The sequence below is a fragment of the Salmo salar genome, chromosome ssa17, assembly GCF_905237065.1.
Source record: "Salmo salar chromosome ssa17, Ssal_v3.1, whole genome shotgun sequence".
Lineage (NCBI taxonomy): Eukaryota > Metazoa > Chordata > Actinopteri > Salmoniformes > Salmonidae > Salmo > Salmo salar.
The window spans coordinates 21,177,501-21,190,218 of record NC_059458.1 but is presented as its reverse complement, the minus strand read 5'-3'; the positions used below and the strand labels follow the sequence as shown (position 1 = coordinate 21,190,218).

The 12,718-nt window shown below is 46.7% G+C and overlaps 1 protein-coding gene across 1 annotated transcript in view; it reads right to left on the bottom strand.

Annotated features, from left to right (window-relative positions):
- Window positions 1-778: 778 nt before the first annotated feature.
- The window catches only part of LOC106575483 (paralemmin-1), a 17,379-nt gene continuing 5,439 nt past the window's right edge, over window positions 779-12,718 (bottom strand). The window contains exons 2-6 of the mRNA XM_045698983.1: window positions 11,098-11,140; window positions 7,016-7,096; window positions 3,483-3,598; window positions 3,153-3,211; window positions 779-2,861 (exon numbers count right to left, since the gene is read on the bottom strand). Coding sequence (XP_045554939.1) covers window positions 2,476-2,861; window positions 3,153-3,211; window positions 3,483-3,598; window positions 7,016-7,096; window positions 11,098-11,140 — 685 coding nt within the window. The 3' untranslated portion in view covers window positions 779-2,475. The remainder of the gene's footprint in view (window positions 2,862-3,152; window positions 3,212-3,482; window positions 3,599-7,015; window positions 7,097-11,097; window positions 11,141-12,718) is intronic.

The following is a 12,718-nucleotide window of genomic DNA, read 5'->3' as shown; positions in this document are numbered from 1 at the left end:
CTGGAAAAATAACGAAGAATGGTTTTCATTGACACAGATTGCTTTATTATGTTCTGGTATTGGATGGCTGACTCGCAAACCTTTGCAACTAAACAACGAATGCTGCTTCTTTCCTGTTTCACAATCAGTTCATGTAGTTCAGAAAATACAAATCCCATACAGGGTTGTAGTTCATGCATTGGCCAACAGATGGCATAATTTGTCTGTTACAGGGCTGACTGAGGAGGAGCAGCTGTGTGATTTGGTTTACTATGGGACTCTGAGGCAGACCTGCTGGGTCAAAATGTCAACGTTCTTCATACTTCAGCAGCAGATTAGCATGCTGGATACAATGGAATAGTCATTTAGGTACAAACTCCATGCTGGGTAAACAAAATCAACCACACATCAATTATTAAAAAGTATTTCACATACTTGACCCAAGTGTTTTTTTTTGCATGTTTTTGTTGTTGTTGTATTTAGTGGTTTGAAACAGTTGTTACTATTTCCAATGCATAAAAAAGCAGAGGTAATCTATGGTGTTGTGGATCTGACCCATAAACGACCCCAGCTAACCCAAGACCATCACACTCCCTGGTTCCAGCAAGAGATCTGTAATCTCTCACTCTCCCTAACCCCACCTTCTCTCTCCACCTCCCTCTCCTCCCTATCCCCTCTCTATTTCCCTTCATTCAACCTATCCTCTCCCTCCTCCCTCTCTCATCCCAGACCCCACCCTTTCTCTTTCCCCTAGTGTACACTGTAGAGCAGGGTAATGGAACACACAGACACCAGAGAGTCTCTGGGAATGGAAGGTTTATTCGGCTGACGACAGGTTTCACCTTCCCTTCGATCCCAATAGAACCCATTATTACATTCATGTTAAGCAATATGCCGTGATGATGGATATAGTTATCAATGATACTGATCAGACCTGATGAGGAGTATTACGATCAATAACAACACTAATCAGAGTTAGAGTTAATGCTACATCAGAAGATTCAACATCACTGACTCAACAAAATTCATAAGCATCAGCATTTAAACAATGGCTGGGCTTGACTCAAACAGTGAACCAGCCATCCTTTACATTTTTTTAACAATAAAATAGTGAAATGTGTTTATGAGTTGCACAGTGTCATAGTGAGTCTAATGAGGAGATTAGTAGAGATGAATAGAGATCAATAGATTACTAGATGTAAGTGGAGTATAAATGACTTGAGATGATGAGATAAGAGATGATGACATGGGATAGACAGTTTAAAACAGAGATAATGATGTTATCTGAGATGTACCAGATGACATGGTGTGGTTGCTTGATTCATTGATTGATTGGTTTACCTACTGATTTGTGATGATGGTACAAGCTTGCATGCAGAGTGTGGCTGGCTATGATTTGGCAGAAACCAAACAAATAAATACATTGTATAAAACTTGATATCAATATATTTGAATACTGTTCACACTGTGAAATTATATTACAGAGACAATATAATATGAAACTGACTGATAAATACTTGATAGACAGAGAAATATACAACATGTATGTCTTCTTCATATTCTGGACTAAAAAACAATGATAGACATTTTCCAGATGGCTCCGATAGCAGACACATTACAATACAAAGACCTGCTACATTTTCTTTTCAACAATAACGTGACTGCACATCCAGTTCAATAATAAAGATAATATTGATAGAATAGAATACAGAAGTACACACAGAATACACTATAAATGTCAAGACAGAAAAATATAAAAATAGAAATCAAAATAAAAGAATAATCCATATCAGAAGAAATACATCGTAGTAAATAGTAGTACGATAGCAGTACACAGTGAGCGAGTTTTTGTTTGATCAGTCTGGAGGTACTAGCTGCATCTGAAATAGCAGCCTTTTCCCTATACCAGTGCACTGTGGGAGTGTTTTGGCCTAAAGTACTATAGGGAATAGGGTTCCATTTCAGATTTCCCCATTGTTATTGTAGTACTAGAGTAGTACATAGTCTAGTGTATATTGTCCTGGCTGTAGGTTGTTATTGTAGTACTAGAGTAGTACATAGTCTAGTGTATATTGTCCTGGCTGTAGGTTGTTATTGTAGTACTAGAGTAGTACATAGTCTAGTGTATATTGTCCTGGCTGTAGGTTGTTGTTGTAGTACTACTATAGTAATACACAGTAGTACTGATTCTCCAGTGTCTGTTGGCCTTATATGGTTGGTGTTGGCTGTAGTTTTTGCTGCTTGGCAGGAGGAGTCGGACTGTTTGGTTTTGTAGTGCTGATAAGTGTGTGATCAGACACGCATACACACGTACGCACTCAAGTCTCTCTTGCTCTGACACACTCACACACACACACACACAAACTCTCACACACATCTATTTTTCTTTGACACACACACACACACACACACACACACACACACACACACACACACACACACACACACACACACACACACACACACACACACACACACACACACACACACACACACTCACATGACTGTGCAACACTTGCAACTCTGTTTCTTCTCCTTCTCCCCCTCCTCCCCTCCTCCCCCATTTGCCCCCCCTGCCTCCCCCTTCTCACCCGTACTCCCATTGGCTGCTGCCTGGGTCTCCGTCTCCCCCTCTCCTACCCCCTTCCCCTCCCCGTCTGGTAGCATCACAAGCTCCGCCTTGACTGAGCCGTCTCCACCCTCTGTCCCCACTGCTTCCCCCACCTCCCCCGCTATCTCACCCTCCAGAGCTGTATAGCCCATGAAGACCAGGGTAACAGGGTTCTCAGCGCTGGCCTGGTCTGGACTGGGACCGAACAACTTGGCTTCTACTCCTGTTAGTTCTCTTCTAGGACTCTGGTTCTGTGATACTCCATTTACAGCTGGGGGGAGAAGGGAGAGGAGAGAGGGGGTCAATAGAGAGGGGAGAGAAAGAGGTGAGTGAGAGGGGGGAGCTGGTTAGGCTCTACATGAACAAAAATCTAGAAAACATTAGCCAGGTTTCCATCCGACTGTTTTTATGTGAATAAAGTCCCGTCATATAAAAATAGTTTGCATCATATAATCAGCAAATGTTGGTAAACTTTTGGTAATTTTTAACAAATGGAAAAAATGCAATACCAGATGGAAAATAATGATCAGAATGTTAACAGTTTATTAACAGTAGAACTGACCTCCTCCGTTCTCTTTGGTCATGACCGGATTCTCCAGCTCCTCTATCTCCTGCTCCAGGCTGACACACACACACACACACAGACACACACACACACACACACACACACACACACACACACACACACACACGCACGCACGCACGCACGCACGCACGCACGCACGCACGCACGCACACACACACACATTAATTACACATGAATGGAGTGTGTGGAGAAAGAGTATTAAAGAGAAAGTAAAGAGTTACTTTGCTTTATCGACAATGACGACCGGCAACGGCGTGTGTGTGTGTATGTGTGTGTGCCTATGTGTGTGTATGTTTGTGTACTAACCAGAGGATGCTCTTCTCTAGTGCCTTAGTCCTCTCTTCGTCCTCCTGAAGTCGTCTTTGAGTCTCATCTTCCTCTGGAGCCCCATCCAACAACCAGCGCTCTCTCAGAGCCTTTGACTACGCACGCACGCACGCACGCACGCACGCACACACACACACACACACACACACACACACACACACACACACACACACACACACACACACACACACACACACACACACACAGTTAGAATAGAATGAGCAAGGGCATTGAGAGAGGGTAGACAGACAGTAGGAAATAGAGGTTCAACCCCTGGGAACAGAGGAAGGTATTTAGGCAATGTACACACTTAGAAAAAAATGAACCAATAAGGGTTCTTCGGCTGTCCCCATAAGAGAACACTTTGAAGAACCCTTTTTGGTTAAGGGTAGAACCCTTTCGGTTCCTTGTAGAACACTTTCCACAGAGGAATCTACATGGAACCCAAAAGGGTTCTAAAGCCTTTTTTCTAAGTGTATATTTCAGGCAGCGACACTGTCAGCTACGTAGACCAGCTCCAGGAAAAAGGAGTAGGCCTTCTCTCCCCAGCATTCTCCTGTCAGCTAGACCAGCTCCAGGTTAAAGGAGTAGGCCTTCTCTCCCCAGCATTCTCCTGTCAGCTAGACCAGCTCCAGGGAAAAGGTGTAGTCCTTCTCTCCCCTGCATTCTCCTGTCAGCTAGACCAGCTCCAGGTTAAAGGAGTAGTCCTTCTCTCCCCAGCATTCTCCTGTCAGCAAGACCAGCTCCAGGAAAAATAAGTAGTCCTTCTCTCCCCAGCATTCTCCTGTCAGCTAGACCAGCTCCAGGAAAAAGGAGTAGTCCTTCTCTCCCCAGCATTCTCCTGTCAGCTAGACCAGCTCCAGGGTAAAGGAGTAGTCCTTCTCTCCCCAGCATTCTCCTGTCAGCTAGACCAGCTCCAGGAAAAAGGAGTAGTCCTTCTCTCCACAGCATTCTCCTGTCAGCTAGACCAGCTCCAGGTTAAAGGAGTAGTCCTTCTCTCCCCAGCATTCTCCTGTCAGCTAGACCAGCTCCAGGGAAAAGGAGTAGTCCTTCTCTCCACAGCATTCTCCTGTCAGCTAGACCAGCTCCAGGGTAAAGGAGTAGTCCTTCTCTCCCCAGCATTCTCCTGTCAGCTAGACCAGCTCCAGGGAAAAGGAGTAGTCCTTCTCTCCCCAGCATTCTCCTGTCAGCTAGACCAGCTCCAGGGAAAAGGAGTAGTCCTTCTCTCCCCAGCATTCTCCTGTCAGCTAGACCAGCTCCAGGGAAAAGGAGTAGTCCTTCTCTCCCCAGCATTCTCCTGTCAGCTAGACCAGCTCCAGGTTAAAGGAGTAGTCCTTCTCTCCCCAGCATTCTCCTGTCAGCTAGACCAGCTCCAGGGAAAAGGAGTAGTCCTTCTCTCCCCAGCATTCTCCTGTCAGCTAGACCAGCTCCAGGGAAAAGGAGTAGTCCTTCTCTCCCCAGCATTCTCCTGTCAGCTAGACCAGCTCCAGGGAAAATAAGTAGTCCTTCTCTCCCCAGCATTCTCCTGTCAGCTAGACCAGCTCCAGGGAAAAGGAGTAGTCCTTCTCTCCCCAGCATTCTCCTGTCAGCTAGACCAGCTCCAGGAAAAAGGAGTAGTCCTTCTCTCCACAGCATTCTTCTGTCAGCTAGACCAGCTCCAGGTTAAAGGAGTAGTCCTTCTCTCCCCAGCATTCTCCTGTCAGCTAGACCAGCTCCAGGTTAAAGGAGTAGTCCTTCTCTCCCCAGCATTCTCCTGTCAGCTAGACCAGCTCCAGGGAAAAGGAGTAGTCCTTCTCTCCCCAGCGTTCTCCTGTCAGCTAGACCAGCTCCAGGGTAAAGGAGTAGTCCTTCTCTCCCCAGCATTCTCCTGTCAGCTTTATGTGCATTCCAACCATATGATGAAGAAGAATTTACAAACAACACTCCCCTTTTCTTCATCCATCCATCCACCCCTCTCTCTCTCTCTCTCTCTCTCTCTCTCTCTCTCTCTCTACTTCACTGTCTCTCATCCATCACTCTCCCTTTCTATCTCTCTCTCCATTAAGCAAATATGTATATACTTTTTTCCATAACGCTGCATAAAACTCCTCCCTCTCTCTTCCATATTTCTCTCTGTCCCTCCATTTTACATTTACATTTGAGTCATTTAGCTGACTCTCTTATCCAGAGCGACTTCCAGTTAGTGCATTCATCTTCAGATAGCTAGGTGGGTCAACCACACATCAGACATAGTAAGTACATTTTTCCTCAGTAAAGTAGCTATCAGCAGTGTCTCCCTTCCCCCCACCCACATAATTGGATATAATTGGATATACACATCCCTCCCCAGCTCAGCACGCTGTTCATTGTTCTGGTGTAAAAACTACTTACACTACTGACAATGGAAGGAACACACACACACACTCATACACATACACACACACACACACACACACACACACACACACACACACACACACACACACACACACACACACACACACACACACACACACACACACACACCTTACTCTACTCTCAAACTTTTACTTCTCTACCATACGTGTGCATGTCTCCATGGTTACATCACAAAATCTCCAGGCTGCATTACATCATCACATATGACACCTAATTAGAAACAGCCGCTGTAGAACTCATTGTGTGTGTGTGTGTGTGTGTGCGCGTGCGTGTTTGTGTGTGTGTGTGTGTGTGTGTGTGTGCGTGCGTGCGTGCGTGCGTGTGTGTGTGTGTGTGTGATGGTGTGTGTGCGTGTGTGTGTCTAGAGACAATCCATATAAGGTTAGTCAGAGGAAACAGATTTGTGTCCCACTCCCTCTGAGCAGGAAACCACTCTCACACACATACTGTACCCCGTTTTAGCCACACACAGAAAAGACAAGAGCACACAAAGAGCACACAAGGTCATTGGTGGTGTTCTAACACACACTACTTTATCAGAGGCTGGTGCTTCAGTCAGTGTGTGAAGGGTTATCAAAGGGCTATTTTAACTTTGGTCAAGTCAGCTAGAGGGGAGATAACAGGGAGGCTATGTAATGTGCATCGAAGCAGGCTTTATCTCCTAGCTTGTGTTAACAGTCTGTGACAGCCGAGTGTGTTTCTATCTGCTACTAAACAGAGACACAAAGGCCTGTGTGTGTGTGTGTGTGTTTATTTATTATTTGTATTTTTTTATTTTACCGTTATTTTACCAGGTAAGTTGACTGAGAACACTTTCTCATTTACAGCAACGACCTGGGGAATAGTTACAGGGGAGAGGAGGGGGATGAATGAGCCAATTGGAAGCTGGGGTTGATTAGGTGACTGTGATGGTATGAGGGCCAGATTAGGAATTTAGCCAGGTCCCCGGGGTTAACACCCCTACTCTTACGATAAGTGTGTGTGTGTGTGTGTGTGTGTGTGTGTGTGTGTGTGTGTGTGTGTGTGTGTGTGTGTGTGTGTGTGTGTGTGTGTGTGTGTGTGTGTGTGTGTGTGTGTGTGTGTGTGTGTGTGTGTGTGTGTGCGTGTGTCTGTACCTTTAGGTGTTGAAGCTGTCTTCTGTCATCTTCCAGCTGTCTCCTCTTGTTCTCGATCTCTGTCTGCCTCTTCCTCTTCTCCTGTAAAGACACAACACACACACACACACACACACACACACACACACACACACACACACACACACACACACACACACACACACACACACACACACACACACACACACACACACACACACACACACACACACACACACACAGTAAGTGGCCATGTTAAAAACATTTTAACCAATGTGATGTTTGCTGTGTCTGCATGTTCATGCCGGATATGAGTCCATTACGGCTTCTAGCATTAGCCTAATGCTTCTGGATGTTCAGCTACAGACATTCATCTACAGGCTTTACGTTGTTAGGAGGTCTGGAAGGATAGGAGGTTTGGAGGGATAGGAGGTCTGGAGGGATAGGAGGCATGGAGGGATAGGAGGTCTGGAGGGATAGGAGGTCTGGAGGGATAGGATGTCTGGAGGGATAGGATGTCTGGAGGGATAGGGGGTCTGGAGGGATAGGAGGTCTGGAGGGATAGGAGGTCTGGAGGGATAGGGGGTCTGGAGGGATAGGAGGCATGGAGGGATAGGAGGTCTGGAGGGATAGGAGGTCTGGAGGGATAGGATGTCTGGAGGGATAGGATGTCTGGAGGGATAGTGGGTCTGGAGGGATAGGAGGTCTGGAGGGATAGGAGGTCTGGAGGGATAGGGGGTCTGGAGGGATAGGGGGTCTGGAGGGATAGGGGGTCTGGAGGTCTAGAGGGATAGGAGGTCTGGAGGGATAGGGGGTCTGGAGGTCTAGAGGGATAAGGGGTCTGGAGGGATAGGGGGTCTGGAAAGATAGGAAGTCTGGAGGGATAGGATGTCTGGAGGGATAGGAGGTCTGGAGGGATAGGAGGTCTGGAGGGATAGGGGGTCTGGAGGTCTGGAGGGATAGGAGGTCTGGAGGGATAGGGGGTCTGGAGGGATAGGGGGTCTGGAGGGATAGGAGGTCTGGAGGGATAGGAGGTCTGGAGGGATAGGGGGCCTGGAGGGATAGGGGGTCTGGAGGTCTAGAGGGATAGGGGTCTGGAGGGATAGGAGGTCTGGAGGGATAGGAGGTCTGGAGGGATAGGGGGCCTGGAGGGATAGGAGGTCTGGAGGGATAGAGGGTCTGGAGGGATAGGGGGTCTGGAGGGATAGGAGGTCTGGAGGGATAGGAGGTCTGGAGGGATAGGGAGTCTGGAGGGATAGGGGGTCTGGAGGGATAGGAGATCTGGAGGGATAAGGGGTCTGGAGGGATAGGGGGTCTGGAGGGATAGGGGGTCTGGAGGGATAGGAGGTCTGGAGGGATAGGGGTTCTGGAGGGATAGGGAGTCTGGAGGGATAGGATGTCTGGAGGGATAGGGGGTCTGGAGGGATAGGAGGTCTGGAGGGATAGGGAGTCTGGAGGGATAGGATGTCTAGAGGGATAGGATGTCTGGAGGGATAGGATGTCTGGAGGGATAGGGGGTCTGGAGGGATAGGAGGTCTGGAGGGATAGGAGGTCTGGAGGGATAGGGGGTCTGAAGGGATAGGGGGTCTGAAGGGATAGGGGGTCTGGAGGTCTAGAGGGATAGGAGGTCTGGAGGGATAGGGGGTCTGGAGGTCTAGAGGGATAGGGGGTCTGGAGGGATAGGGGGTCTGGAGGGATAGGTAGTCTGGAGGGATAGGATGTCTGGAGGGATAGGAGGTCTGGAGGGATAGGAGGTCTGGAGGGATAGGGGGTCTGGAGGTCTGGAGGGATAGGAGGTCTGGAGGGATAGGAGGTCTGGAGGGATAGGGGGTCTGGAGGTCTAGAGGGATAGGGGGTCTGGAGGGATAGGGGGTCTGGAGGTCTGGAGGGATAGGGGGTCTGGAGGGATAGGGGGTCTGGAGGTCTGGAGGGATAAGGGCTGAAAGGGCTAATAGGTCTGAGGTGTGTGTGTGTGTGTGTGTGTGTGTGTGTGTGTGTGTGTGTGTGTGTGTGTGTGTGTGTGTGTGTGTGTGTGTGTGTGTGTGTGTGTGAGGTGGGAGGAGGGGTAAAAAGCTATGAGTGGCAGAAAGTTTGACAGTAACAGGATGTTTCAGGATGGTAGAACAGGCAAAATATTGATCTAACATACAAATGGTTGGTTGTCTAACACAGGGTTTCCCAAACTGGGTCCTGGGGCCTCCCCCTGGGTGCACGTTTTGGTTTTTGCCCTAGCACTACACAGGTGATTCAAATAACCAACTCATCATCAAGCCTGGATTATTTGAATCAAAATGTGCACCCAGACGGGGCCCCAGGACCCAGTTTGGGAAACCCTGATCTAACACAAGATCTCATAGTTTCCGTTCGAACATCGACGTACAGTATTATGGATCAACTTCTATTTTTGATGCATTAATTCGGCATGGTTACAGGGTTAATTCAGCATGGTTACAGGGTTAATTCAGCATGGTTACAGGGTTAATTCGGCATGGTTACAGGGTTAATTCAGCATGGTTACAGGGTTAATTCGGCATGGTTACAGGGTTCATTCGGCATGGTTACAGGGTTAATTCAGCATGGTTACAGGGTTAATTCGGCATGGTTACAGGGTTAATTCGGCATGGTTACAGGGTTAATTCAGCATGGTTACAGGGTTAATTCGGCATGGTTACAGGGTTAATTCGGCATGGTTACAGGGTTAATTCAGCATGGTTACAGGGTTAATTCAGCATGGTTACAGGGTTAATTCGGCATGGTTACAGGGTTAATTCAGCATGGTTACAGGGTTAATTCGGCATGGTTACAGGGTTCATTCGGCATGGTTACAGGGTTAATTCGGCATGGTTACAGGGTTAATTCAGCATGGTTACAGGGTTAATTCGGCATGGTTACAGGGTTAATTCAGCATGGTTACAGGGTTAATTCGGCATGGTTACAGGGTTAATTCGGCATGGTTACAGGGTTAATTCGGCATGGTTACAGGGTTAATTCGGCATGGTTACAGGGTTAATTCGGCATGGTTACAGGGTTAATTCGGCATGGTTACAGGGTTAATTCAGCATGGTTACAGGGTTAATTCGGCATGGTTACAGGGTTAATTCAGCATGGTTACAGGGTTAATTCGGCATGGTTACAGGGTTAATTCGGCATGGTTACAGGGTTAATTCGGCATGGTTACAGGGTTAATTCGGCATGGTTACAGGGTTAATTCAGCATGGTTACAGGGTTAATTCGGCATGGTTACAGGGTTCATTCGGCATGGTTACAGGGTTCATTCGGCATGGTTACAGGGTTCATTCGGCATGGTTACAGGGTTCATTCGGCATGGTTACAGGGTTCATTCGGCATGGTTACAGGGTTCATTCGGCATGGTTACAGGGTTCATTCGGCATGGTTACAGGGTTAATTCGGCATGGTTACAGGGTTAATTCAGCATGGTTACAGGGTTAATTCGGCATGGTTACAGGGTTCATTCGGCATGGTTACAGGGTTAATTCGGCATGGTTACAGGGTTAATTCGGCATGGTTACAGCGTTAATTCGGCATGGTTACAGGGTTCATTCGGCATGGTTACAGCGTTAATTCAGCATGGTTACAGGGTTCATTCGGCATGATTACAGGGTTCATTCGGCATGGTTACAGGGTTCATTCGGCATGGTTACAGGGCTCATTCGGCATGGTTTGGGGAAGGCTCTGCAAACCAACCGAACTCATACCCTTAAGTATCATAAAGTACTCTCACGGCTTGCTAGAGCATTGTGAACTGTCGTAGCGCAGTGGTCTGAGCAGGCCACTAGAACTCATCATAAGTCTTCGCCCAGTGCTGGGCAATTTCTTTTTTTTGGTGAGCGCGACATTCTCAGGAACTTTTCAAATGTCCAAAATCGAAGTCTATTTCTGTTGATCAGGCTGGCCTAACAGGAGTCTATCATTATTGATGGTTGTATGAAAACATGCATGCTGTGTGTGTTTGTTTGTGTGTGTGTGTGTGTGTGTGTGTGTGTGTGTGTGTGTGTGTGTGTGTGTGTGTGTGTGTGTGTGTGTGTGTGTGTGTGTGTGTGTGTGTGTGTGTGTGTGTGTGTGTGTGTGTGTGTGTCACTTACAGCGATGGCCTGAATTCTCTCCTGCTGCGAAACCTCAGCCATCCTGAGAGAGAGAAATAAAGTTAGTGAGATAGAAGAATAACAGAGTGATGTCAACATTCCTGCTTTAATAGATTCCAGAGCTCTGGCAGGGAATACCGCTCTGCCTCATTGGGAAGACTTAGGAAGATAGTGTAGAGCTGCTCTGGTCCTGGATGTGGTTGATGTGGATGGTCTGATCAGTGTGTGTGTGTGTGTGTGTGTGTGTGTGTGTGTGTGTGTGTGTGTGTGTGTGTGTGCGTGCGTGCGTGCACATGTGTGTGGTGCCGTACGTGGGTGTGATCAGTGTTAATCTGAAATAAACACCAAGAGACCTAGATTGTGTGTGAGTGTGTGTGTGTGTGTGTGTGTGTGTGTGTGTGTGTGTGTGTGTGTGTGTGTGTGTGTGTGTGTGTGTGTGTGTGTGTGTGTGTGTGTGTGTGTGTGTGTGTGTGTGTGTGTGTGTGTGTGTGTGTGTGTGTGTGTGTGTGTGTGTGTGTGTGTGTGTGTGTGTGTGTGTGTGTGTGTGTGTGTGTGTCTGTGTGTGTGTAATTGCAGCCTGAGGGAGAACAGGTAGTAAAATATACTGGACCCCTCTGTTCTCTATCAATAGTGCGTTTGATTTTATATATCTGCTGCAGGACTGCTGATGATCATGAGTGAGCGTTTGAAAGAGAGAGAGAGAGAGAGAGAGAGAGAGAAGGAACAGCACGTCAGAAATCAGCTCAATGTAAATGAAGAATCCATAGACTCTAACCACTTCTGGGAAAATTGGAAAACACTAAATGAACAACAACACGAAGAGTTATCTATCCAAAATGGAGATGTGTGGGTAAACCAGTTCTCCAATATTTTAAACCCTATAACAAAAAACAAACAGCAAAAACATATACATGATCAAATACAAATCTTAGAATCAACTATTAAAGACCACCAGAACCCACTGGATTCTCTAATTACATTGAATGAACTACAGGACAAAATACAAACCCTCCAACCCAAAAAGGCCTGTGGTGTTGATGGTATCCTCAATGAAATGATCAAATATACAGACAACAAATTCCAATTGGCTATACTTAAACCCTTTACCATCATCCTTAACTATGGCATCTTCCCCAATATTTGTGGATCACACCAATCCACAAAAGTGGAGACAAATTTGACCCCAATAACTACCGTGGGATATGCGTCAACAGCAACCTTGGGAAAATCCTCTGCATTATCATTAACAGCAGACTCGTACATTTCCTCAGTGAAAACAATATACTGAGCAAATATCAAATTGGCTTTTTACCAAATTACCGTACGTCAGACCACGTATTCACCCTGCACACCCTAATTGACAAACAAACAAACCAAAACAAAGGCAAAGTTTTCTCATGCATGTTTATTTAAAAAAGTCTTTGGCATGAGGGTCTGCTATACAAATTGATGTAAAGTGGTGTTGGGGGGAAAACCTACAACATTATAAAATCCATGTACACAAACAACAAGTGTGCGGTTAAAATTGGCAAAAACACACATTTCTTTCCACAGGGCCGTGGGGTGAGACAGGGATGCAGCTTAAGCCCCACCCTCTTCAACATATATATCAACGAATTGG